Here is a 26,683-nt window from a genome sequence, read left to right as displayed (position 1 = left end):
TAACAGTAGTATTAATAAGTCAATAATGATAGTATTTAATTAACTAGGTGAACACATGGTAAGTTTTTATTGGTGGAGTATAAAGTGGAGTAGGAAAAGTGGGACAGAAGATTTGGGCTCATTTACCAGTACCCTAAATAATAACATGCCGATATTCTTCTCAAAAATTAAACTCAAAAGGCAAATACTAAAAAAAAAAAAATCCAACTCTATTTTTGTTCTTAAAATGAGAAAGAAAATATAAATGGTAAAAATAAAAAAGAGTAATGTTAGAGAAACAAATTTTTTTATAAAAAATTTTACTAACTATTGATGTTGTGAGTGGTTATTTGTAAATGAAAAAATGATGTTAGTGATGAGTCTAGATGAAAATCAATGTTAATGGTTGGCTTAAATGAAAACTAATAAGAAACTAGCCGTAACAATCGTTTGTAAAAATGTTATAAAATAGTTTATACTCAACAAATTTTTTTTTTTTTATATACTTTATCAAGACTCACAAGTTCTTTTATTTAATTTTTTTTTGAGTTTCTAAGAAAAGAAGAAAAAAAAAAACTTTAGAGTGATGACGTGTCAGCATCCTGGACAAGTGGAGCACCAAAAAGGTAATGTGGTGCCGCACTATCCAATTCTCAATTTCCTTCCAGTCCCCACAAAAAACTTTTTTTCCCTTTTCAGCCACGATGAAAGCTGAAACTTTTGCATTCATTCGTAGACTGACTCTCTCTCTCTTTCAGTGAAAACAACAACAGCAACAACCAAAAAAAAAAAAAAAAAAACCCAGAACAATCAAACCCCAGTCAGCATATCAGAGGCCTCAGGTATCTTTTCAATTCTGATAAAGTCTCATACTTGAAGGGTAACCCTCCTTATGTGCTGTACAAACTAGCTCATCCTAGATTCATTTTCATTTGTTTTAGTAAGTGGAAGTCTTTTCTGTTTTTTTGTATGTTAGTCATGTTTGTTTGATTTATGTGTAAGGTTTTTGAGTAATCATTATTAGCATGCTAACTTCTGGGTTATTATATATATATATATATATATATATAATTTGTTGAGTTGGAAATTGTTTTGACACTAAAAACTTTGATGTGATATTGATTCTGCTTTCAGTTTTTTTTGGTGATTAGTGCATAAGATGAATAGAAATTGATCTGGGTTTTTGTGATTTTCAAGTATTTTTTGTAGGGTTATAAAATCATTGAAATTTCACTTAGGGCAATTCTATCATGCAAATTTGTCACCTTTTTTTTAAAAGGAAATCTGAGGGTGGTTCAGTGTTTGATTGGTAACAATAGGTTTGATTCAAATATGGGGTTATGTAAGAGCTATATGCTATGAGAGAAATTGAAAAGAAAAATGAAGTAGAGAATCAAAATTCTAAATTTACCACCTTTAAAGTGCAAGAGCTATATGCTATAATTTAAATTGGTATGAATGGGGTGTTAGTGTATAAGAGGCTTTATGGGTTTTGTGAAGTTTTTTCTGATAAGCAATGGATTATGTGAATAGAGTGAGGATTTTTTAGGATGTACTATGAGTTTTCAAATGGCCAAATTGTGCTTTATATAACTTAGTGAATGTACCCAATTGCAATTCTTGGGAACCATCATCACATAGGATAATTAGAACTTAAAACTGAAGCCTTTCTTCAAAATTGATTCCATGTGATCATGCCTTATGATGGTACCAGTATTGACAGGATATTTTGTTTCAATACATGAAAAACACAATGGAACAAGTCAACTTACATGATATTTTCCTAGATACTCAAACATTCTTGATTGAGTTGTGTCATAGAATTGTCTAGTATTTTTACTTTTTGGGCCAGTGGCAGTTTATTATTGCCCCAATTACTATAATAAAATTTTGTTAGTTTTATATAATTATAATCATTTATGTTTTATGGTGGATGGTGGCTAGTTTTGGCATTATAAGTTGTAATTGAGAAGCTGTGAATGTGTGTTGTAAGGGGCACGCAATGGCACTCGTTTCCCAGGCAGGTCCGTCGTATTGCATCCGCACAGAAATAATAAGATGTAAAGCTGGGAACCATGCGGGATTTAGCATGACAAACAATATGGCGGCATCAAAAATGAAGGAACTCTGTGCTGGTTTCTTGTCATTATCATGTAATTCTGCCAAGAAGGCACAAATGTTGCATGTAGATGGTCCTGGAGTTGGTTGCAAACGAGGTCATCGAGTGATTGTTGCAGCAAGCCCTCCGACTGATGATACTGTAATTGCTACAGAGCCATTGACGAGACAGGATCTCATAGATTACCTTGCCTCTGGTTGCAAGCCCAAGACAAATTGGAGGTAAAATTACTGATTCTACATTATACTTTAATCAGAATATTGTTTTTTGCTATCTGTCCTACTCCAACAGATAAAATAATATCTTGAACTGTTTCTTTTTTTGCAATGCACTATGTTTCTGAAACTAGTTCATCATATAACATGGATATTGTTTTTTGGTGTGTACTTACACACACACACACACCTGAGTCTCTTGAACCCACAACCAACCCCCCCCCCCCCCCCCCCCCTTCCCTCTCCTCCTTCTGCATGCTTTGCTCTTACAAGGGGAGGAGGTGTGGTTCAAGCTAGAGCTCATTGGAACATTATTTGATTGATTATGGATTCAGTTATCCATTTATTGCAGCCTTTTTGGGACCGTTTATCTCCCTTTGGGCCTTGGACAGATGATCATGTGATTATTCTTGTGAGCTGTGGAATTGATTATTTTAAACTTTATTGAATCAATTGGCAATTCCTTATATTATGTTAAAAACCATACAATCAATTGGAATCATCTGATCTGTTCTGAAAGTTTTTATGCTTTTCTTCACGCAATATTGAAGAAGAATATTTTAATCTAAAATGTCCTAATGTGAATTATGTGCTACTTATTTTCAGTTAAACTTTCTTGAATTCAATGTGCTAAATTGTTTTTATTATATTTGGTTCAGAATTTCTTTGGTTAGAAAATCTTATTATTTCCTTCTTCAAGAGCCATTTCTTATGTCAATGCTTCGAGTTTGTTAACATAATCATATGGTCATCGCAGAATAGGAACAGAACATGAGAAGTTTGGTTTTGAGTTTGGAACTCTACGTCCAATGAAGTATGAACAAATAGCAGAGTTGCTGAATGGGATTGCTGAAAGATTTGATTGGGAGAAAGTAATGGAAGGTGACAAAATTATAGGACTCAAACAGGTAAAATACTTATCTTGTTTAGGTATCATATTTGAACTTTGCTTATGTTGTCTATTTTATCCATGTGAAGTTATGAACAGTAATTCTTGAGAGTTATTTTAGAGAAGGGACAGTTTCAAATGTTGTTTTCTCAAAATCAATTCTCGTAAGGAAACTAACAAAAAAAATTTCATTTGTTGTTGAATTTCTCCAAAACCAAAACAATAATAATAATACAATTTAATTTTTTTGTGGGCCAGGGGAAGCAAAGCATATCACTGGAGCCTGGGGGTCAGTTTGAGCTTAGCGGTGCACCTCTTGAAACTTTGCATCAAACTTGTGCCGAGGTTAATTCCCACCTTTATCAGGTTGGTGAACAATATACCTTGTCATAGGCAAGAACAGGTTGTGGCAGGTTTTCAAGTAAAAATTTCTGTTCAATTTGAAGTCTAGTGGTCATCATTATCGCCATCTTCTTTTTCTTTGATCTCAATATAGCTTCTTTTATTCAAATTGATATTATTATACAAAATAACCTCTTGAATTACTATAGTAATTGATGAAATTCTAGTTTTCACTTCTCATCTTTTGCTTCCATGTTTAACTCAATTCCTTTGTGTGTTATGTGGTGCATGCTTGCATTTTTTTAGAGCCATGAGATATCAGTGGTGAAGCTCAAATTCCAGTTTTTGAGAGTACTTTTTGTTTGGATGGCTTCTATGAACTCTTTATCTTTCTTGGGGTTGAGGGATACCCCAGTTGTTTCAGCACTTCTTGTGGTGCCTGGGCACTAGGGTTCAAACCCCATCAACCCCCCTCCCCCTATTTACCTATAAAAACCTTTCTTGAACTAGTGGAGTTAATTGAATCTCTAAATCTTAGGAATGAATCTGAGTTTCCAACTTGTATACTATATATGTACTATTGTCTTCAATAATATATATATTTTTTAAAAAGTCACACCCCACACAAGGCTCCCACTTTTGCGAGGTATGGGAGAAGTGGCAGCCTTATACCAATTTTGGAAAGGTTGATTCATGGACTTGAACCTGATACATATTGCTTGGGGGAGGGGGACACTTGCCAATGCACTAAGGTCCTACCACTTTATTTCTCTAACAATATAATTAAAAAAATGTATCAGCAAAAGCATAACTTTCACCACTTGATAAACTCCTTTCATGCTCTTCTTGTTCTGTTTCTCTGGTACTTGCTCTCTAAGTATCATTCCTTTATGTAGTCAATGCACATGCTATCTTAGAAGTGCTTTTTGACTAGCCATGAAAGCAACCTATTTGATTTGTGTTTATATGGTGGAAACAATTATCAGACATCAAAAAGGGCAACTAAATCGACGTAATTGTTTTTTTTTTTTTTTTTTTGAACAGTTGAAATATATATCTCACAAACTAAGAATCTGTGGTTTTTGCTGTATTAAAAAAAATGTTATTTTTTCTATTGAGGACAATGAGGAAATGCTTCCAGTGTTGAGTATATTAATTATTTTGGTAAGGTCTTCTCCCAGCAGCTGTTCACCACTTCCAGTTTTTTTTGTGGTCTGTCCTCTAGCCAATTAAGATTTCATTTCTTTTGTCAAGACACGTGTCTTTTTGTGTCAGGGCCTGTGAATGCCATTATTCTTTTTGTTAAAAATAAAAAAAAAGGGGTGGAGCACTGTAATGTGTTCTATATTGAGTCTGTGATAAACTGGCAATCAATATATTATTATGTAAGATTAGATATGGTGTTTAATTCTTTAATGAAATTTGTTGCTTATGAAAAAAAGGATATAGTCTTTAATTCTGAATCTGTTTTGTATAGTGTTCCCTTATGCTATATGTTATCAACTAGAGATACTTCTGAACTGATCTTAAATTGAAGTTATGAGTACAATTTCTAAGACTTTGGATGCTGCATGTTCAAATTAAATATCTTTTATTGTATCATTCTTTCATTATCTTTGTCATCAGCATCATTGTTTTTCATTGTCTTTGGCATCATAACCTTGTATAGTGCATGATTAAATTTGAACTTAGTGGCCTTTTGCCTTATTTTTTTGGATTCATGAAAAGTGTCTATTGTATGCTTTTGAACTTATCATTTGTCTTCAAATGCTACATTTTAATAGGTTAAAGCTGTTACAGAGGAAATGGGAATCGGATTTCTAGGAATTGGTTTCCAGCCTAAGTGGGGAGTTAAAGACATACCTGTAATGCCCAAGGTATTTTTAATCCTCTTTCCAACCATTTCATTTGGATTGAAAAGTTGCCTCTTGGACTGAATTAGTAGAAATAGGACTGTGATCTGTCTTTAGCATGTGGCGATAGTTTAAAGTTATTTGCAATGAAGAATAAGAATGATCATAAAACTTGGTCCATTTAATTTATTAATAGTGTTTTATATCTTCTTTTTTGGTTGGAGGAGGAGAAAAAAGGGGGGGGGGGTGATTGTTAGCCATAGTATTCATATCGTGTGGTGTCAACCTGAGTCAATATATTTTACTTTTTAAAAGCTTGTTTCAATCGAAGCTTTGATATCTAGAGTGGCATTTTTATATATTGTATAGTTAAATATAAGGGGGAAAGAAAATTCAAGAAATGATCTTGTTAGCTTCTACAGAATATCAGAGCATTTGACTGATACTCAGAGTCCCTGACCGAATTTATAGTTAACGGATATATCAACAAACTTCTCTTTGTTAGTTCCTGTCCAGTGATTGGCCATTTTATAATGCGAAGTTTCATGGTTCTATAATTCTTTTTTGCACTTTGGGCACTTAAATTAATTGCATACTGACGGAATGTTTTGGCTCAGGGAAGATATGAGATTATGAGGAATTACATGCCCAAAGTTGGAACACTTGGACTTGATATGATGTTTAGGACATGCACTGTACAGGTGAGATTAATGGTACCATGTTAGCAATCAGGTCATTCTAAAGCACACAATTGAAGACTAGCACGGTTCCATAAATTGAGATGAAAAGGAAACCTTCTAATTATTTTATTTGGCTAGGTAAAGACATGAGGGGATTTGAACCCCCCTACTTGCCCACCACTCTACACTAATGGAGGGTGGATGTGCCACTTGGCCTAGAGGCTATTGGCCTCTAATTCAAACTCTTCCCCTCTTTTTTAATGAGAAATTGATGCATATTAATGTTGATATTTTATAGGTTAATTTGGACTTCAGTTCTGAAGATGACATGATCAGGAAATTTCGTGCTGGTCTTGCTTTGCAGCCTGTGAGAAAAAACTATTGTCCTTTCTGTTTTTGGTGGAAAATCCTCTAATTTTATGTCTACTTACTAGTTTTACTGATGAAACAGATTGCAACAGCTCTATTTGCAAATTCACCTTTCACTGAGGGAAAGCCAAATGGTTATCTCAGTATGAGGAGGTTTCCAACAATTCTCTTATAGTTGATGCCTTTCATATCTACTATTTGCTTCCTCCAGGCTTCTGTATTAATTTGTTTTTTTTGGTCAATCTTTTTTCTTATCTGAATAGCCAAATATGGACTGATACCGATAATAATCGCACTGGCATGCTTCCTTTTGTTTTTGATGATTCCTTTGGGTGAGTTTCCCCTCTCTTTTTTTCTCTAATTATATATATACACACACACACACAGATATGTACATATATTTATTTATTTATTTATTTTAGATTGGTAAGTTGTGCATGCATCCAATGGATCTTGAACCCATGACCTCACCATCAACCTAACCCTTAAGGGAGGAGGCGGCAGTCGAGCTAGAACTCATTGGCCTCTCTAATAAAAACTATTTACTTATAAATAAAATGGCAGACTAACATTCTCTTTCTGAGCTTCTTTTGAACTTTTTCTTGTATTGGACATTAGTTAACATGAATCATGCACATCCAGTTTCCAGCATCTTTGAAAAGACATACTATGAGAGTACTTCTGCCTATGCCAATATCTCCGTGCTTGTTTGTAATGAACAATTGTCATAATTGACTACTGCTCTGCTGAGTTGACTCAAAAGTCATAATTATACTAGAATATTTTCGCCTTTATTACCCATCAGCAATTCAAACAGAAATAATTTGAAATCTTGCTTGTTATTGTGGAGAAAGCCTACTAATGAACCTCATTCTTTTAGACGGACTGTATAGTTGGACTGTTGATTTGACTTAATGCTCTTTTTACCTTTTTGATTGCTGCTGTGTAAGGAATTGAGCTATGCTGGGATACATATTCATATACACATGCATGTAACTTCTGATTGTATCTTGATTTCTGCATCTGTTCACTGACTTTTTTGGATTTTTACTGGGCTATTGCATCATCTCTTTTGGCATTTTACTTGGGACTGTTATTATGATAAAAAAAACTAAGTTCTAAGTGAAACTTCATTTCAGCAGAAAATCTGGCTTAAGGTGAGACTTAAATTCGACACACATTTGTGCTTATGTAGAGTTAGCATTGTCCATTTTTCCCCCTTGCATGCAAACCATAGGAGAAGCCAAACCCCTTAAAACCATGCCTTTGGTGAGTGCTGATCTGACCACTGTAATTTACAACCAAGCAGTTCAGAAGTCCCGATTTCTTCTGATTGAAAATTTGGAGTGCCTATCTCATACCACTAGGCCAAGAGTCCATTAGAATGATGTAGAGGGCTTAACCACCTAACTGGTTCAGGAAATTACTATATTATATTATATCTTATACACACACAAACACATATATCATATATGTTGAGAGCACCGGGGGAATGTTGTTTGGATTTCATATCCTGCTTCGTGAAGAGAAATTTTTTCTTGTTGAATGATAGCCGGTTTTTTTTTTTTGTTTTCTAAGTCCGGCACTACCTGTTACTGCATTGAATTAGTTTTATATGACCTTTTTTCTTTTCTTTTCTTTAATGCAGGTTTGAGCAGTATGTTGATTATGCTCTTGATGTCCCAATGTATTTTGTTTACCGGAAAAAGAAATATATTGACTGTACTGGAATGACTTTCAGGGTTTCCATCTATCCTTAAATCTTGTAACTTAAGACTTTCTGTGGCCATGCTCTTCCTACTCAATATTTTTTTTTCTTGACTGTTTAAGTTTGATTTAAAGCCATTCATTTATTCTAGAAATATATTGGTTGTGCTACTTTGTGTAGGACTTTCTGGCTGGAAAGCTTCCATGTATTCCAGGTGAATTGCCAACACTAAATGATTGGGAGAACCATTTGACAACAATTTTTCCCGAGGTTGATACTTGCATCTCGTATTAAAGTTCTGGATTTGCACGTTTATCAGCTTTGATCACTTAATGTATGCCATATCTTACTTTCTTTATTCAGGTCAGGCTGAAGAGATACTTGGAGATGAGGGGTGCTGATGGAGGACCTTGGAGGAGGTTATGTGCTTTGCCTGCATTTTGGGTAGCTGACCTCTTTGACTGTTTAAACATAATTAGCTTGTTTGTAATCTGTACGTGTGCATAATAGCTTCCTTTGTACATGTCATTGTTTCAATTATACTTCTTTTACCCTTATGCAGTTCCTTGCAATGTCACCTCAGATGTAGTTTATGTGCTGCTGTAACTTGTTTAGATCATGTTACAAACTGCTTCATTGCAACGATATCACCTTATTGAGATTTTCTATCAAATGTCAGGTAGGTATATTATATGATGAGGTTTCACTACAAAAAGTTCTAGACATAACAGCTGATTGGACCGCAGAAGAAAGACAGATGCTAAGGAATAAGGTAATAATAACTTTCTATACAACAAATGTCCTGTGTTCTCTCAATATTAAATTAATCATAATTAAAGGGGCTTGATACTCTATTGCAAGAGGCATACTTTATTACCTTTCATGCATACATTCTGACTTGCATTAAACAAGCCTTGTGCTGGATATAATAAGTTACTGGTTTGTTTGGAAGAGATACGCAATGTGGAGTGGTTGACACTTCCAGTGTATTGGGATTGGGTTGCAAATTTTCTGGTACTTATGCTTGTTATATGCTTCATGTTGCTTCTCTTGGAAATGTAATTCAAAGAAAGACTATCAGAATTGGAATATTATGCATAGAGCCAGGCTAATTCAAAAAGGCACCCTTTTGTGGCTTCTCAGTCTGGCTGAGGCGAGTTAGTAAAAGATTTTTTCAAGTTTTGAATAATATTTCTGACAGGCGTCTCAGATTTTCTCCTCCCATGCTCCCTTCTCCCCCTCTTCCTCTTCTTGTGACTCATGAGTTTTATACTTGATAATGTTCGTAGAGGTGGACCCATGGTTATTGTTTGGTGCAGCCGTTTAGGGTTACGGAACTAGCTATTGTTTCCTGTTCAAAGTTTTAATGTTTATAGAAAAATTAAATTGTCTATAATTTTAATATATGTGATCACTTGCATCCTAGTCTATTCTTCTGTTTCTATGAAAATAAATGCCAATTACATCTTTCTACAGTAATCAAGATGGCAATCTAATTTCAAATATATTCAGTAGGTTCCAAAGACTGGTCTAAAGACACCTTTTAGGGATGGGTTGCTGAGGCATGTTGCTGAAGATGTTGTACAGTTGGCAAAGGTATGTTGCATTATTGCGGTTCTTGCTGCTTTTATTAGATTTTGTTGATGTAAGGATGTATTCTTCTGCTGCAGGATGGCTTGGAAAGGAGAGGCTTCAAGGAATCAGGTTTCCTAAATGAGGTGGCTGAAGTGGTTAGAACAGGTACTGATTTAGGCCTTTCTCTTTTATTTATTCTTTTTCTCTGGCACTGGCATTTGCTACTTTAACAAGATCTTAAGTTTTTGGGTTACAAATCTTCATGAAGACTTCATATTATCTTTTTGTTAATTCACTTATTTTTCGGTATGTTTGTATATAGGTATATATATGAAGTTATCTGTGTGCTGTTCATACACAAAGTAGCGTGCCTGTGTTCTTATTGCTATCACATGAGAATACAAATGCTTTGTAGCTCAATATCTACTACAGTTTGCTTTATCTATGAATATGACTTCAGATGATATTTTGGGTTTCTTATATGTACTAAAGGGTGCAACAACATTAGAAGCATGTAAAAGTTTGGAGTTCTAAATTCCATTCATTTTCTTTTGTCCTTGAATACAAGAAATGTTTTTAGAACTTCCAAGTGTTCAGTCTTGGGAATATAAACATGATTTGGGAGATGTTCCTTGCAAAGACATCAGAATCCAACACTACTTTTTCAGAGGCAGTCAGTTATTGCCCTTGTGGTCTATTTTGATCTGGTGTCAATGATGGATGATATTCTTGTGGCAGGTGTGACACCAGCTGAAAAACTTTTGGAGCTGTATAACGGGAAGTGGGAACAATCTGTCGATCCTGTTTTTGAGGAGCTACTGTATTGAGGTGAATCAAATTCTTTTGGCACTTTACTGTGTTCATTTTGTACGAACCTTGATTTTTTGGGTGTAGTCCTTTCTTTTTCAAGCTGGTTTTGGTTTATAATTGTAGATTTAGCATCCTAGAGGAATAAATTGTGATGTAAATCCTTGACAGGAGGCTTCTTATGTAATTCTCATTGAATATAACCAGATCAAAGTCTGGTCACCTTCTCTCATAAATTATTACAAGTTGTTGAGAACATGTTAGCTCAGATAAATGAATTTGAACTTCCAAAACATTAACTGAATTATGTTGTATGATTGATAACGAGTATCGATATTTGATATGATACAAGTACTTGTAACACATTTATTTTTGGTCTTCCTTCAAAGACCTTCAGGTCATGTGCCTCTCTTGCTAACTTAATAGATATGATTAACCTATATACTCTGTTGATCTTTTTGCTAACATGGGTGTCCAAAGCTTTCTGAGCAACTGATTATTCCCTTGGATGCGTGTAGTCCTCCCGTTCCACACATACCGGGTAATTATAAGGAGGAATTCCTTGGGAGTGGCCGCAAAAATTTGCAAGAATAGCAACATAGGTTCCATACAATTAACCTCGTGGCAATGGGCCTCTAGGTCTGGTCCTTGGCAACAAATTTCCAACAAGAGTAAATCTATGTACCCAACCTACTTTACACATTTTTAACAACTTGCTGCGGTGGCAAGTTGTGATTGGTAGGTGAATTAAGTGAGATATCACTCTTTGCACACTCCAGTTTCTGTAAATTCTGGTGACTAATCCAAGTACCACAAATTTGTTTTATCCAACTCTTTAGGTTTATGCTTGTATTATTGACCTCTTAATTCTCATTGCTTGTCTTGGCTGTCAATAAGCCATGTGGCTGCCAACATGTGCCATGTGCTTCCTGTTCCTGCCAATGATTCCCTGTAATTCTTTTACAACCATATGTTACAGGGTTGTATTTGAAAGATGAAAATACATCCTTCTTTTTTTTCTTAATTTCCTCATATATCAGAAAAATGAATGAATTTAGAAACAATGAAAAGGTCAATACCTATGTGTATCAAACTACCAAATTATGTGTGGTCTTGCGCTTTGTTGTGAAATTAAAGAATGACATTAGGCTACACAATTACGAGAAGCTCTCAAATCTCTCTTCTTGTGGGTTAAAAGTAAGTCATAGACCATGATCTCCTTTATAGTACAACTTACCATAAAGGTGCTGTATTAAATTCTAGGAGCTCATAATGAACAAGGGCTGTGTCAAATTCATCTTACTGGAGTGATAGGTATGATGTTGCTATGGAGGAAACATCCCCCAAGCATAATTTGGTGATAATGTTGATATGGACAGCCTACCTACCATTTGTTATCATACCATTCTTGAGTGTCCACTTGAAAACACTACTCTTAACAGCAAGTTCTCCATCACTTAGCTACTGTTTATTTAAGAATGATAATTAGTTAGGTATACAGTGGAAAAATAATAATAATGAAAGAAGAAGAAAAGGTAGTCAGATGTTTTTATAATATTCTTCATCTTTTTTGTTTTTTTTGGATGTATAGATTAGTTGACATGGTTCTTATCTTCCTATTTCTATGTTACTTGTATTGGAGTGCAACATTGGATTCCAACACAGGTAGCCAACTGGTCCTTGTAAAGTGTTGGAAAGAGGGTCTGAAACAAGTCATTTTTGGAGGCGGATTGTCAGGGAACTCTCATGCCTCACATAATTGAGGCTTCATACCTCTTTTTCTCACCTGGTCCTCACTTTATTAGATATTACAAAGACGTACCTAATTTGATCCCTAAATCACATATAGAATCTTATAATGACTTTTGTGCTATATTATAGTACTTTATCTAAATCCACTTGATTGACTAAGTTCACCCCTCTTAATGTTTATTACTAAATGCTCTGTTGATGATCTTCACGGGATTAAGCTTTAGTTTTAGAGTGATGCTATGTGAGTACTACAAATTCTATTATGTAAACCTTACAAATTGATGTGACACCAATCACATTATTGCATGTCAATTTGTAAACTTTTTTGTAGAAAATTGATACTGACTAGCATTTTCCTTAGTTTCGTTTCTGTTCAAATATGAACATTTGTATGCTATTCCTATAGCAAGTGCAAAGGGTTTAGAATCAGATATATAATTACTTAGCATATGAACATTGTTTAATGTTCTAGTTCATGATCATGAAGTCGAATTTGATTCAGCAATAGTTTGGTATAAAATTTATTTTTATCTTAAATTACAAGTGTTATAAATGCCAACAGATTTCTGAATCATAATTTGCCTTCATGCTGGTGCTAGAGCCTAGAAAGAGACCCCTTACGTTGTTGTTTCCCTATAAAATTAAGATTTGTAATTGTGGTAACTGGTCTTTCGGTCGTCATATCTTTTTTTTCGTAGGTTGTTCACCATATCCACAATAGGAAAAAGCATAATAATTTTTTGAAAAAGAAAGGATCAAACCAGCATCTAAGCATTCCCATTGGGGTAATGTATAACCCATCAAAATGCAAAGTACATTATGCTATTAACAAAAAAAAAAAAAAAAAAAAGCATCTTGCATAAATTTTTATAACTTGCTACAGCGGTTATGTAAATATACAATTATACATAGCATTGTGTAAATGTTTTTAATTCTCCTCTCTCCCACGTTAAAATAAAAGACTATTTAATGTGATGTATTATAAAATAAAGAATAGAATATACGGTATGTTATAAAACTGGTTATGTAAAATCGATAAAGTGGTTTTCTTAAATTTTTTTTTTTTTTTTTAATTTTTGGCTTTTGCATAATAAGTGGATGGGAATGCTTAATAGATCCAATTTTTTTGAGGTCATATTTGTATGCATTGTCGAAAACATCCCACCAATCGGAGCAACATCAATCAAGTGGATGATATTGATTGAAGTGTTGTCGGTCTGCAAATTAACTTCAACTAAAGCTTTTCAAATGGGTTCTTCCTCACTTGATTAAAAAGTTAATATGATGTCTAATCATTGTGGATAAGCAAATCCATGAATAAGTTAGGCATTAAGCATATATGGAAAACCCAATGACAGATGGGAAATCAATTAAGAGGATGGGTTGGTAATTTTCAGCTGGAATAAGGCCATAGGGAATAGCAAGCATCTTGTTGTCACCTTCCATATACAGCTCACATCTCTTGTTGGAGTTTGACATGGCATCCTCCAAACAAACTCACATGAAATTATTAATTGAAACCTTATACTATTATTATTTTTAAAAAATATTTATATTTTCTTTGTGAGAAAGACAGGTAAATATCATGGTCTCCACCTTCAAATTCTATCTCTCTAGCACCTACAAAAGGCCACCATCATTCATTTCCTCCTCACTTATTCACCTACTCTTAAGTTCTCTATATATTTCTCTCTACTTCTTTGGCTTGCTATTCAAAAATCTTGATCATTTCATATAAGTTCACTTATTCATATTTTAAAAGAAAAAAAAAAAATGAGAGAAATTCTGCACATACAAGCTGGGCAATGTGGCAACCAAATTGGTGGCAAATTCTGGGAGGTTATGTGTGATGAACATGGCATTGATGCCACAGGAAGATATGTTGGTGATTCCCACCTTCAAATTGAAAGAGTGAATGTTTACTACAACGAAGCAAGTGGTGGTCGCTATGTACCTAGAGCTGTGTTAATGGACCTTGAGCCAGGGACCATGGATAGCTTGCGTACTGGTCCATATGGGAGATTATTTAGGCCTGATAATTTTGTTTTCGGCCAAAATGGGGCTGGTAATAATTGGGCTAAAGGGCATTATACTGAGGGAGCTGAATTGATCGATTCTGTTCTTGATGTTGTTCGTAAAGAGGCTGAGAATTGTGATTGCTTACAAGGTATTGCATGTTGTCATTTCTTCATTTATAGGTCAATATATATAAGCACATTTTGATGATACACTTTTTGTTAGATGCAAGAGCACAAATTTAACATACATGATACATCCAACCTAGCGGTATTGGACTGTGTCATACAAACAAACATGTAACATTTGTTTCCCTATGCACAAATGCCACATTTAGGTCCAAAATATTAGATGTACTAAGTACTAACTTATAAAGATCAGTGCTGACTCAAGCCCTTGGCAATTTAGGCAATTGCTGAGGCCTTCATAAATAAAAAAATAAAAAGGCTCCCTAATCGTTCTCCTAAACTATAATGCTATACCTATATAACAACCTAAAATAAGATCTAAATCATACCTATATACTTTTTATTTTGAAAAAGATATTTTCTAGCTAAAATAATTAAGAAATTTATATGTATTTTTCTCTCTATCCTATTTAGAAAAGTCTTTCATCATTTACCCAAAACAAAATCTATCAATCTTCCCATAAAAAACTTTAAATAATTGAAGTATAAATACACAATATTTCACTTAAAGTCATCACCTTTCAAACCTTGTTGAGCCAGCCTTGACAAAGATATAGACTTAGAAATTCTAAAATTTTCATGGATTGTGTTTGTGTGTGTATGTGACAGGTTTCCAGATTTGCCATTCACTGGGTGGTGGGACCGGGTCTGGGATGGGGACACTACTGATATCAAAGATCAGGGAAGAATACCCTGATAGGATGATGTTAACTTTTTCAGTGTTCCCTTCCCCTAAGGTTTCTGACACTGTGGTTGAGCCTTACAATGCCACCCTCTCTGTGCACCAGCTAGTTGAAAATGCTGATGAGTGCATGGTACTTGACAATGAAGCGCTTTATGATATTTGTTTCCGAACCCTCAAGCTCACAAATCCAAGCTGTAAGTTGAAACTTACTATTCCCATGCACATTTTTATGCACTCTATAATGTGTAGCCTTATGAATATTTAGGGGCATTTGAAGTTCTTCGAATAATTGAATTGCTAAAAATAGAATAGTATATATGCCATTTTAACTCCATCTATGTCAATATTTAGTGTCATATATTTTGTTCAGTCATTCTAAGTCCGAAAAAAGGAGAAGGGTTGCAATAGGTTAACAATCAGCGTAAAATTTAATCATTTTATTTAAATATATGTCATTTTGCTTACAAAATCATCCCCATGAAATGAGGTTTTAGAGAACTTGTTTCTTACTCTCGCCTATAATAAAAGGGCAATGGACAATGAGCAAAACTTTACAGATTTATAGATATTTATAACTTGGGTTCTCTAGTTGAAATCAACTACATAGTTTTATTAACCAATATAATAGAAATGATATTATCTTTTAATAATAATTAAATTCAACCATGTAGTTCATTTGGTCAATATAACTACATGATTGAATTCAATCAGAAAATCTAAAGTACAACATCTGAAGAAATTTATTAAGTTTTACCCTTAAGGCTACGTGGAAACCAATAATGCCTCTCAATTGTCATGAAGCATCAAAACATGCCCTCAATGATTAGACAAATTATGTGCGTTACTGTTGGTCCTCTAATATGTGCATGTCTAAGAAACCTTAGTACTTCCCTAATAATATTTCTCTACTATTTGCATATTTGTGCCATAGTTGGTGATCTCAACCATTTGATTTCAACAACCATGAGTGGAGTAACATGTTGCCTCCGCTTCCCTGGCCAACTCAACTCTGATCTACGCAAACTGGCCGTGAATTTGATCCCCTTCCCACGTCTCCACTTCTTTATGGTTGGTTTTGCACCCTTAACCGCCCGTGGCTCCCAACAATACCGTGCACTAACCATCCCTGAGCTTACTCAACAAATGTGGGATGCCAAAAACATGATGTGTGCCGCTGATCCACGCCATGGAAGGTACCTAACTGCCTCAGCTATGTTCCGTGGCAAAATGAGCACTAAGGAAGTTGATGAACAAATGATAAATGTACAAAACAAGAACTCCTCCTACTTTGTTGAGTGGATTCCTAATAATGTTAAATCAAGTGTTTGTGACATTCCACCAACTGGGTTATCAATGTCTTCCACATTCATGGGGAATTCCACATCCATTCAAGAAATGTTTAGGCGTGTTTCTGAGCAATTCACGGTCATGTTTAGAAGAAAGGCATTTTTGCATTGGTACACTGGGGAAGGAATGGATGAGATGGAATTCACAGAGGCTGAAAGTAATATGAATGATTTGGTGTCGGAATATCAGCAATACCAAGATGCAGCTGCTGCGGAGGAGGAGGGTGAAGAGGAGTATGATGAAGAGGGAGTGGAGAATTAAGGGGCATGTGTTTTTTTTGTTCTTTTGGGTATTCTCATGAGTAATGACCTGCACAGGAATGTGTTTTGTTTGAGCATGTTTGCGTTTATGACTATTTGGTTGTGAATAAGGGCTCATGCTTGGTGAGATGAGCTTCTGTTTATTCATGCTGTGAATTTGTGAGTATCATAAGTTATGTAATTGTGAAGAGACAAATGGGGAAAAAATAATTATGTAACTGGGAGTACGAGTTTAGTATATATATCAAAATTTTCAATGACTTGTTATTTGATATGCTTCAATTTGTTTTTTATTGTTTCTAACCATAAAAGTTAATTAGAAAAAGGCATAGATAGAAAGAGAAATTAAGAACTAACGTGCACATGCAAATCCCGACTATGGTTTCTTACCCCGACTGGTCTACCCCCTCTACCCTTTTTATTCAACAAAGAACTAGGTAGCCTACTAATAAGGTACACAAACTTCTTCGATCTACATGACCAAAATGCAAAACAAAATGATTAATCTAAACATCAACTTCACCATAAAGCAATAAATTTTATTAAAAAGAAACAAGTAATAGAATACAAAAACAGAATTATCAGTCAACATGAGCAGCCATAACCAACTGCACTGTACATAAATTACAAGCATGCCAAGATCTTCTATTCACCCTTTGATTTCAACTTAAAAATAAGAGTTGGATCCTTTACAAACATATAAATCATTCCATAGCATCTCAATTATTGCCCATGATTGTTGTATTTGAAAAATCAGTAAAGAGCATATGAGGCAGGCTTGTGATTACATAATGAGGGAGGTATCCCCTATACCCCCAGCAAACTCACTAAACCAATCGATCCAATAATGTTGCAAAAGAATGCTTCGAGATGACAACAATGAACCAGACATGCACAGAATTTGATTGGCACCATTTCTCCATTTTGACTTTAATATCTGCTTCAGGGTGTTAAAACCTTTGATCATTTTGTCCAGAAAGTGAGATGCATGTGTCTGTTCTATGATGCTCATCTTCAGGAAAAGAGCAATTCAACAGAAACAAATGCAGCCTTCATAAATGTCAAGAAGCTGCATGCCTTTTATTTTCAAGTACAGAACCCTCTTTGAGAGCTACTTGTGCTTCATTCTCCCTTCCCAGAACAAAAAGAGCAGCAGCTTGTAAATAGAAAGCAATATGCCAGATAGGGGTTATTACTTGTGCTTGTGCTGCATCATTAAGGGCTTCCTGTGGCATATCGCTCATAAGAAAACATAGGCTACGGCGTGCAAAAACTGTGGGGGAAACCATGGTTCCAACATCAATGAACTGCAAATTAAATAAACAAACTGTCAGCTAAAATGCCGGAAATTCTCCCATGATTATGCCAAGAATTGCAGAGGCCTCTTTGGTTAAGCATCATAAAATCTGTCAAACATTTTAGGGGTAAAACTTCAGATTGGCCCAGAAAACATATCAGCACTAAAATAAAAAGAGACCCAACATTATGATTTCCATTCAAACAGTGTATTCTCAAATTTTATTTTTTTTTGACACAATAATCTTTTTTCTTCTACTGTTCAAAAGATAAGAGATGTTGGAAGTTACTCTTTTTATTCTTCGTCTGCTTCTGTTTTTGGTAATTCACAAAGAACAAAAAAAAATTGATATTGTTTACACCCTAAGGATACACTGATACAATTTTGATATGCAAGAAATAAGATTGCCAATTGTAGACATCTACTAGGAATCCTAAGTAATTCAAAATGGCAATTAATCCCTAAAAAAAAAATGGCAATTAATCATTTTGACCTGGGTGTAGCACTCAATTGCAGCTCTGAGATCTTTATGCCGGAAAGCAACATCACCCTTTTTCTTTGAGTTCAATGTTTCCTGCATCTGGTTGGTCCACATTTGGAATGAGAGCTGCATCAGAAAGAAAAATAATAACAATAATAATAAGCAGATCATAGACTAACCAAGCAAAACAGGGTGGCAAAATAAAAGTTTACAATGATATGCATGTAAGAAGCACAATGCAGCTGCAGAATGTATAGAGAAATTCAACAGAGTTTTACTTACATCTATAAGTGGTTGACAGAGAATGTATGATTGGTTAGATTCAACAAACAAATGCACATGGACTAATGCTCAATTTGTAAGTTGCAACTAATCAAGCATGCACTTGCCATAAAAACAATCATACAAGGGAACAAAGCAAAGAACCTATATACATAGCTCACTATTGATCATCTGCCATTCAATGATGTGACTATTCAGTCCCAACTTGACCACCCTCTCTGGTAATATTGTAACAAGAAGATTGTGATTGAGTGACCAAAATATGGATGGTCAAATAAGAAAGATAAAGCCTAAAGCCAAAAATTTTGTATTAGGATCATAAGTTGTAAAAAAAAATGATATAGTAGAGAGAAACATCTGAATCAGATAGTAATAGATTTTGCCCAGTATTAACACAAGCCCAAGAACAAAAATTTGTAATGCTGATTATGGAAAAGCCCAAATGATTCATACAGATCGTTGAGCAATCCTTTTAAGTCTGATTAACAAGAAACAAACCTCAGTTGCAGCACCCTCATCGTCTTTATATCCAATCTTTTCTAAGATCTCATGTATGGCAGTCAAATCCATTCTTAAGCAAGCCTCACCAAGTGGAGTTAGAGGCAAAGCTTCACCATGTGCTATACCCATCAATACATGAGAAGGGACCTGCAAAAAAAATCAAAAAGTTCATTCAACTTAATTTCTTTTTGATAAGTAAAAAGTTCATTCAACTTAATGAAAAAGTATCATTAACTTTCAACAAAAAATAAATGGGAAGAGAGAAAGAGACATGCGAAGCTCCTCTGCGATCTGATTAGAGACCTCCCAAAAAACTGAATAACCATTTAACATACACTCCACAAGCAGAAGGCAAGACAAATTGATTAATGCCCCTAAGCCTAATCAGAAAGCCTTTTTATCCAAATGGCTGCATTTTCAAATTTTCTAAGTTCTTAAGGGGTCCAAAACAGGCTTTAAAAGGCTAAGTATTTGACAGAAAGGCAATTAGAAATGTTAACAATTTCTGAACAACATGTGCAACCTCTAAAAAACAAAAGACAACCAACCTCAACGTCCTTTTGAAGAGGAATCAAAGCAGCAACTAAAGACTTTGGATTTGGACGCTCTCGGGGCTCATACTGTAAACATCGTGAAGCTAAACGTACTAATTCTGTCCCTTCGTCATTTGAGAATTGGCCTTCCAAACAAGAATCAGTAAGCATCTGAATATTCCTGTCCCGTATTAGGTCAAGTGCCTGCAACGTTATGCAACATTAGATGTGCAATTACATGAAATTCAGCACTATATGCTCAAATGAAAAGCAGAGAATGACCATAAAGGTTCCGAAGAATGGAATTCTTATACTCTCCATCTTCTTAGGAGATCACCAAGCAGCATATAGGAGAAACAACATTCCATGAACCACCAGTCTCATTTTCACGGAAGAAATGTTATTAATTGCTAGGTATAGAAAATGTCAAAGAGAAGTAGGAAGTGAAGGAGAGAGAAAAAAGGGGGTAACCCACCAAAAAATCAGCACACCCTAGAGGTATTTTCCAAATTTCAAGGTAAAGGACGTAATGGTGCTTCATTAGCACTCCTATTAGACATGACAGCCAAAGTCAAGTAATCTAGTAAGTATCCAAAACAGATGTAAACCAAAAACAGGTGTAATTGATGCCTGGATTATTGACTAGGGCTCACAAAGAGTATGCATCTGTTCCATGGTGTACTCTCAACAGTGTATATCTCCAATATAACTCATTATTTATACAGTTCCCAATTTCTTTCCATCTAAGTTTGCTTCTCATGTGCACCCACATACAACATTTTTTAGTTAAAATAAACAGAATAATTATATTTATATATATATATATATTAAAAAAAAAAAAAAAAAAGGGACAGCTCTCAAGAGAATCTTGTAGTAGTCTTTCACTAAATCTTAAAATCACCCCCCCAAAAAAGGCACACCTAAAAGAAAGGAAGACACTTACACAGACTGCAATTTTTGCTAAATGGTTTGGTAGGATTTTTATTTTTCCTTTCATTTATAAATTAAAAGCTTGTCTGTGCTTATAATATATGTGCCACTTTATGTCTCTTAAGATAATTGAGTTGTTTGAATCTTGGCAAAGTAAATTCGGGCAACATCACAATATAGATTTTTGGAGACTTGTGTCGCATTGTTTAATGTGGTGTATTTGGAGTGAAAGGAATGCTAGATGTTTTGAGGGATGCGAACGGTCTTTGCCAGAGATTAAGTCTTTTTTCTTACATACTCTCCTTGATTGGAGTGTGGCTCTATCGCATTCTTCTTGTTTTTCCGTTCTTATTTTGCTTCATCATTGTAATTTTGGTTCTTGATTTTTGCCCCCACAGCATCCCCAATGTACTTGGATTGGCTTTTTTTATTAATAAAATTTTTCGTTATCTATCAAAAGAAAAAAAAAATATATATATATATATATATATATGCCACTGCATCTACGATCAGAAGATTTAATTCCAGCAAAAGAAACAGATGATCTAGCTCACAGTGACAAAATATCAACTTCCAAAAACTTGCAACCATCTGGAGGTAACAAGCTAAAAATCAACCTCCAAAAGCCAGATACAATATTTCTCATTATTGCACCCAGTTTTGGAACTCAATTCCCGGATTTAAATATTTTCATTGAAAGACTAATTCAAAAGTTCTCACCTTTTTTCAGCATTTTATTATTCATAACCCCTTAAAAAATTTTCCTATTGAAATGACGTAATGTCTAATAATGTAATTCACTTTTTGGATAGATTCTCAAGTGCAATGATTCAAACACAAGATGGGTTAAGGCATTTCTTCAGATCATCTAGATTTCAACCAGCTGAAATATCATTCCAGTCATCAAAAATGTATTCCATTCAGCTATTCAGAATATACACACAAAAACTAGTTTTTGTGCCAAAAGATTTGCACTAAAAATCTTATACAATACCCAAAAAAAAGTTTTTCTTTGATAAATCTCTAACAAATTATCCCCAATGTGGCATGTATAATTTAAGAAGTCTCTATTTGCAAGAACTTACCAACTGTACTATTTTTTTTTCTTGTAGAGAGCCTTACTCTCTCTCAAGCATAAAGTAAATGACATGGAATGTTGATAAAAGAAGTACGCAAGAAACAACTATCATAATGTGCTGACTTTTTTTTACCAAAACATACATGTCAAAAGAAGACTTACATGACTTGGAGGTATATGTTTTCCACTGAGAAGATCAAGCAAAAGGGTGCCAAAGCTGTACATTACACTTTCAGGTGTAACTCTTCCTACAGAACAGGTGAGACATATGAATTAACATAAACTTGAGAAATAATGATCATGAAATCTACAAGAATATTGAATGAAAGTATATAAAGAGAGTGGAGTGGATTCAACGAATAACGTACCAATTGCATATAAAGAAAAACAAAAGGAAGAGACCAAGTGCCTTCACCTTTGGCCATAGGAAAGTTGTGTATGCATGAATGTACATCCTCTCTCTCTCCCTCTGAGTTTGTGTGCGTTTGTGTGTGTGTATTATTAACTTAAATAGAAATTCAAAACCCCATCAAGTTGGTAACACAGGTTTATAATCAAGCTATAGATATCCTATAAAGCTAAACTATGAAAAAAAAATAACAATCATGTTTACATACGTCTTGTTTGGGAGGGTAAGTACCTGTCCTTAAATACTCAGGAGGAGTAAATGCCAGGTTGGTACTGTAACTTTTCCCATCTCTCTCTCTCTCTCTCTCTCTCAGATTGTGTGCATTTGTGTGTGAGTGCGTGCGCGCGCGTGTGTGTTATTAATAACTTAAATAGAAATTCAGAACCCAATCAAGTTGGTAACTCAGGTTCATAATCAAGCTACAGATATCTTATAAAGCTAAACTATGAAAGAAAAAAATATATCATCATATTTACATGCATCTCGTTTGGGAGGGTAAGTACCTGTCCTTAAATACTCAGGAGGAGTAAATGCCAGGTTGGTACTGTAACTTTTCCCATCTCTACTGTTTTTCATCAAACCAAAGCATGAAAGTCTTGGGTTGCCATCCTAAGAAATAATATAAATAATAAAAATGACAAATCAATTCTCAGGTTAAAAATTTTTTGAAAAAAAAAAGGGGGATTGTGAGTTATAAGATAAAAAGATGCTAACATCATCAAAAACAACTCTATAAGCATTCAGATCATGATACAGAGCTCGTCCTTTGCTGGTGCAATATTCTAAAGCTTGTGCAAGATGTAAAGCCACCCTTAATCGCATCACCCATTTCATAGGTTGTGCTTCCCCTGCGTCATGCAATTAAATATTAAAAGTAAGTTCCAAACAATTCACCTCCTGTGATGATCCAACTGAAACAAAAGCAAACTAGAAAGAAAATCACATACAGCATAGAAGCATAATCAGATTTCACCATACCACTCTGAAAAAAAAAAAAAAAAAAAAGCTTCATAATTTACTTTAGGGGTAAATTACAGTTTTCCTGTTTTCCACCTTGAATTATCATTATCACCCTCTAATTACACTTAAACCCCTAAACTATTGAAATGCAGGATCAACCCCCCAATTTAGAATATGTTACACTTAACCCCTACCATTTGTTTTACTATTAAGTTTGACAGAATTTAGCATTGAAGGGCCAATTTACCCCTTTGCCATCTGTTTTGGAGAGAGGGTAAATTGGCCTTTCAACACTAAATTCCATCATAGTTAACACCAAAATAGACAAGAGTGAAACAAAGTTATAACTTTGGGCAGTCAACCATGCATTTTGATAGTTCAGGGGGTTAAGTGTAATCAGGGTGAAAGATTATGGTGAAAAAGCGTAATTTGCCCTTATTTTAGTGAAACAGTACTTTTGGGGAAATACTCCAGGAAAGATCTATTTACCTATCTCTTAAGTTCCTTTATACAAAACATAGTTAAGATTATTACAGTAACATGTCGTTTAAGTTACAGGTCACAAACGGAAAACATGAGATATGGAGGAAAAGATGGCATTAGGCGGCAATTATGAAACTGCCTGTCTTACAATTACAGGAATGTCATAGGAAAACACCAAAACCTTCCTCCCCCACCCACTCCTCCCCCCCCCCCCCCCCCCCCCCCAAAAAAAAGGGCTTTCCATTTAATTTCTACAACCCATCATCAAGCCTATGGTTTATTGGCCAAATCACTTAGACCAACTCAGAATGTAGATATTACAAAGGATATATGTTCAATGGCAGACAACTAGACAACAGTCATTTATCTTAATATGCGCGTAGTTGCTTGGTAGGATGAAATATCTACTCGAGGGCACTTCTTCGACGTTACTTTCACTTTAGCTTCTAGGGCCATTAACCTACATACATGTTGCATTATTTATTAATTTATAGTTGATTTAATTATTTCTATAGAATTCAGGCAAGCCATGTCCATGCAGGAAATCATTAAAGGACCTGCTTTTTGCATTTTATAAGATTAAACTTAGAGAGTGGATTTAGTTAATAGATAACATACAATTATATATAGAGTAGTGCTCATGCAACAACACCAAGGATAAGCTTACAAACTTACAATGAAATAAGTGCTTTGCTAATGTATCATTAGGCATATATTCTGCAACAAGTAACCTCTCATCACCGTCACAGCAACAACCAAGTAAATTTACCAGTCTATGGTTCCGAAGCTGACCAACAGCCCTAGCTTCTTCCTGAAGTAGTAAAAGCTCAAAGTTAAAGAGCTAAATTATTGCAAGAAAAAGAAAAATAATACATCAGTGGCAATTTGTACATCCAATCAAATACAAGTATTTGTCAAGATTGTGCTTACATAATATGCATCCAACAAATTAAAGTTTAAACTGGATTAGTTAAGTCACTTAGGCATGAATTTTCAAATTCATTAAGTATTTCAAGCCACTAAAAGAAAGGGAAAAAGGCAGCTACAAATTACAAACACCTTGATGCATCATATTACTAGATAAAGCATTATATAAAACGTGGTCAAGATCATTCTAGCTAACCTCTTGTGTACTGAGTAAATAAAATAGCCAACAAAGAACATGGTGAAATTTGTGAATGTGTAAGTGGATTAGGACAGCAAAAATTTGAAACAAGCAAACATGATATTAGAATCCTTGGCAATCGGAACATATTTATGTACCAAAAATTGCCGGGCATCAGGCCAAGCTGATCTATTGAATCGTTTGACAGCAATACGCATTTGACTTTCAAGCTTCCCTTTGTAGACTACATTTGGAGCCTTTTCACCATGCTCAGAAACTATATTCTCCACCGCAAACCCAGATGTAGCATTTTTAAGTTGATCTATTGTGTATTCATCAAATGTGGGCAAATCACCAACTTCACTCTTCTCCTCATTTTCTGCATACAAACAGCAAACTCACACACTGCAATTGCTCTCTCACAACAAAAGTAACTAAACAAAAAATGTACACTTCCACTTACCAATGCTGTGGGTCTCAACCATTGGTCCATCATGTCCTGAACGCAGACAACACACCGAGAACTTGAACTTGGAACACCCACAGCCCATCCCAATTCCAGAATTTAACTGCAAACACAACTAAGTCTTGAGCCTTCAAACATTACACAAGTTTCCTACAGCTAAAAGACTCCATCCAACTTGACATATAAACCCAACTTGCTCCTTCCACTGAACAAGACCCATCAAACAAATTTATACTTGGAATCTGCTATGACATAGAAAAACCTCAAGATATCCATAATCTAAGCAAAGCTCATTTTCACAACAACTAACGTTAACTTTGACATTTCAAGATACCCACATCAAAATTTTGACTCAAGATTCAATTTAGAGCTTCCATAAGCTTCAAACAAAAACCAAAACACTGAACTTAAACAACAAGAACACCAAAAAAAAAAAAAAAAAACATAACTTCATAGTGAAAACTCAAAAAACCCAAGTAAAAAATAAGCAGCAATAGATTGAATACCCAGCATTATAGCTAAAGGAAAAACATACCCTTTAAACTGCTATTGAAGCCTTCAAAGTCAACTTTAGTGTGAACTTAGGCTTCACAGAATTCCAATCCACCAGCTCAAACCCAGCTCTGTGAAAGCTCCAAGAGCTCCTTTATTCACATCAAGCGCACCAATCCAGTAATTAAAAAACAAAAAACAAAGCGTGCGTCCTAGAGCCAATCAAAGACCACCTTTTAATCAAATCAAGGATCACAGAAACAAAAGCACGAAAAGTATTGTACTGTATAGTATGAATCCAAACCCACCCAAAAAACAAAAAAAAAAAAAAAAAAACATTAAAAAAAAAAAAAACATAATAAAAACAAACAAAAGATTAAAGCTTTGAGAACCTGTGAGTGAACCAAGTGATTCTTTGTCCTCGTTTCGGTCAAAAGGCATAGAAAGCAAAGTCTTTTTTTTTTTTTTTCTTTTTCTTTCTATTTTGTGATTATATTACTAAGTAAGTATGTAGTACTATAAAAAAAAGTGTTAATGGGTCTTGTATAAATCGAAGAGATCTTTGAGCTTCTTTGGTGGGTTTTTTTGTGTGAATGAGAAATTTGAAAGCTTTGAGATTCGGATTGGACATGTATATTGTAGTACAACAACAACATAATAATAATTATTAATATTCTTTTTTCTTTTACTATGTATGCGATTTGCCGTGTCCGTGTGATAAGTGTGACTGTGGGTGTTTTTTGTTTTAGTACTGCACTCCATTTTTCCTATTTCCACCGACATCACTCTTTCCCTTTTCAATTGTCCATACCATTCTCAAATATCCAACTATCCACTTCTGTAAAATACAGTTAATATCTTGAGGTTTGGGTTAATTTTAGT

General features: G+C 34.7%; 3 protein-coding genes across 7 annotated transcripts; 2 read left to right on the top strand and 1 right to left on the bottom strand.

Annotated features, from left to right (window-relative positions):
- Positions 1 to 661: 661 nt before the first annotated feature.
- Positions 662 to 10,840, top strand: LOC126707968 (glutamate--cysteine ligase, chloroplastic). Of its 3 annotated transcripts, none has more exons than XM_050407737.1 (16): positions 662 to 821; positions 1,973 to 2,319; positions 3,071 to 3,221; positions 3,461 to 3,568; positions 5,329 to 5,421; positions 6,015 to 6,098; positions 6,376 to 6,444; positions 6,529 to 6,599; positions 6,710 to 6,778; positions 8,095 to 8,188; positions 8,335 to 8,424; positions 8,518 to 8,598; positions 8,834 to 8,926; positions 9,670 to 9,750; positions 9,825 to 9,894; positions 10,468 to 10,840. In XM_050407737.1, exons 2-16 carry the CDS (start codon positions 1,982 to 1,984, stop codon positions 10,554 to 10,556), a joined length of 1,581 nt encoding a protein of 526 aa, XP_050263694.1. In that variant the 5' UTR covers positions 662 to 821; positions 1,973 to 1,981; the 3' UTR covers positions 10,557 to 10,840. The 3 variants fall into 3 exon arrangements, with proteins under 3 accessions (XP_050263694.1, XP_050263697.1, XP_050263695.1); XM_050407738.1 differs by having other exon boundaries at positions 683 to 919; XM_050407740.1 differs by lacking the exons at positions 9,670 to 9,750; positions 9,825 to 9,894; positions 10,468 to 10,840 and having other exon boundaries at positions 8,717 to 8,889.
- A 3,067-nt stretch (positions 10,841 to 13,907) lies between these two features.
- On the top strand, positions 13,908 to 17,051 carry LOC126708613 (tubulin beta chain-like). The gene is made up of 3 exons (XM_050408424.1): positions 13,908 to 14,455; positions 15,102 to 15,371; positions 16,109 to 17,051. The coding sequence occupies exons 1-3, from the start codon at positions 14,062 to 14,064 to the stop codon at positions 16,783 to 16,785; spliced, it is 1,341 nt and encodes a 446-aa protein (XP_050264381.1). The 5' UTR covers positions 13,908 to 14,061; the 3' UTR covers positions 16,786 to 17,051.
- A 251-nt stretch (positions 17,052 to 17,302) lies between these two features.
- On the bottom strand, positions 17,303 to 26,579 carry LOC126708577 (serine/threonine-protein kinase BSK7). Of its 3 annotated transcripts, none has more exons than XM_050408364.1 (12): positions 26,194 to 26,579; positions 25,845 to 26,013; positions 25,307 to 25,412; positions 25,002 to 25,222; positions 24,414 to 24,549; positions 23,010 to 23,143; positions 22,799 to 22,904; positions 22,049 to 22,134; positions 19,894 to 20,082; positions 19,343 to 19,492; positions 18,575 to 18,688; positions 17,303 to 18,091 (listed from the first exon to the last, which is right to left on the bottom strand). In XM_050408364.1, the coding sequence occupies exons 3-12, from the start codon at positions 25,392 to 25,394 to the stop codon at positions 17,846 to 17,848; spliced, it is 1,470 nt and encodes a 489-aa protein (XP_050264321.1). In that variant the 5' UTR covers positions 25,395 to 25,412; positions 25,845 to 26,013; positions 26,194 to 26,579; the 3' UTR covers positions 17,303 to 17,845. The 3 variants fall into 3 exon arrangements, with proteins under 3 accessions (XP_050264321.1, XP_050264324.1, XP_050264322.1); XM_050408367.1 differs by having other exon boundaries at positions 18,575 to 18,661; XM_050408365.1 differs by having other exon boundaries at positions 25,845 to 25,953.
- Between the last annotated feature and the right edge of the window lie 104 nt (positions 26,580 to 26,683).

The sequence above is a fragment of the Quercus robur genome, chromosome 12 (assembly GCF_932294415.1).
Source record: "Quercus robur chromosome 12, dhQueRobu3.1, whole genome shotgun sequence".
NCBI lineage: Eukaryota > Viridiplantae > Streptophyta > Magnoliopsida > Fagales > Fagaceae > Quercus > Quercus robur.
The sequence above is the reverse complement of the archived record's forward strand: the minus strand, read 5'-3'. Positions and strand labels throughout refer to the sequence as shown.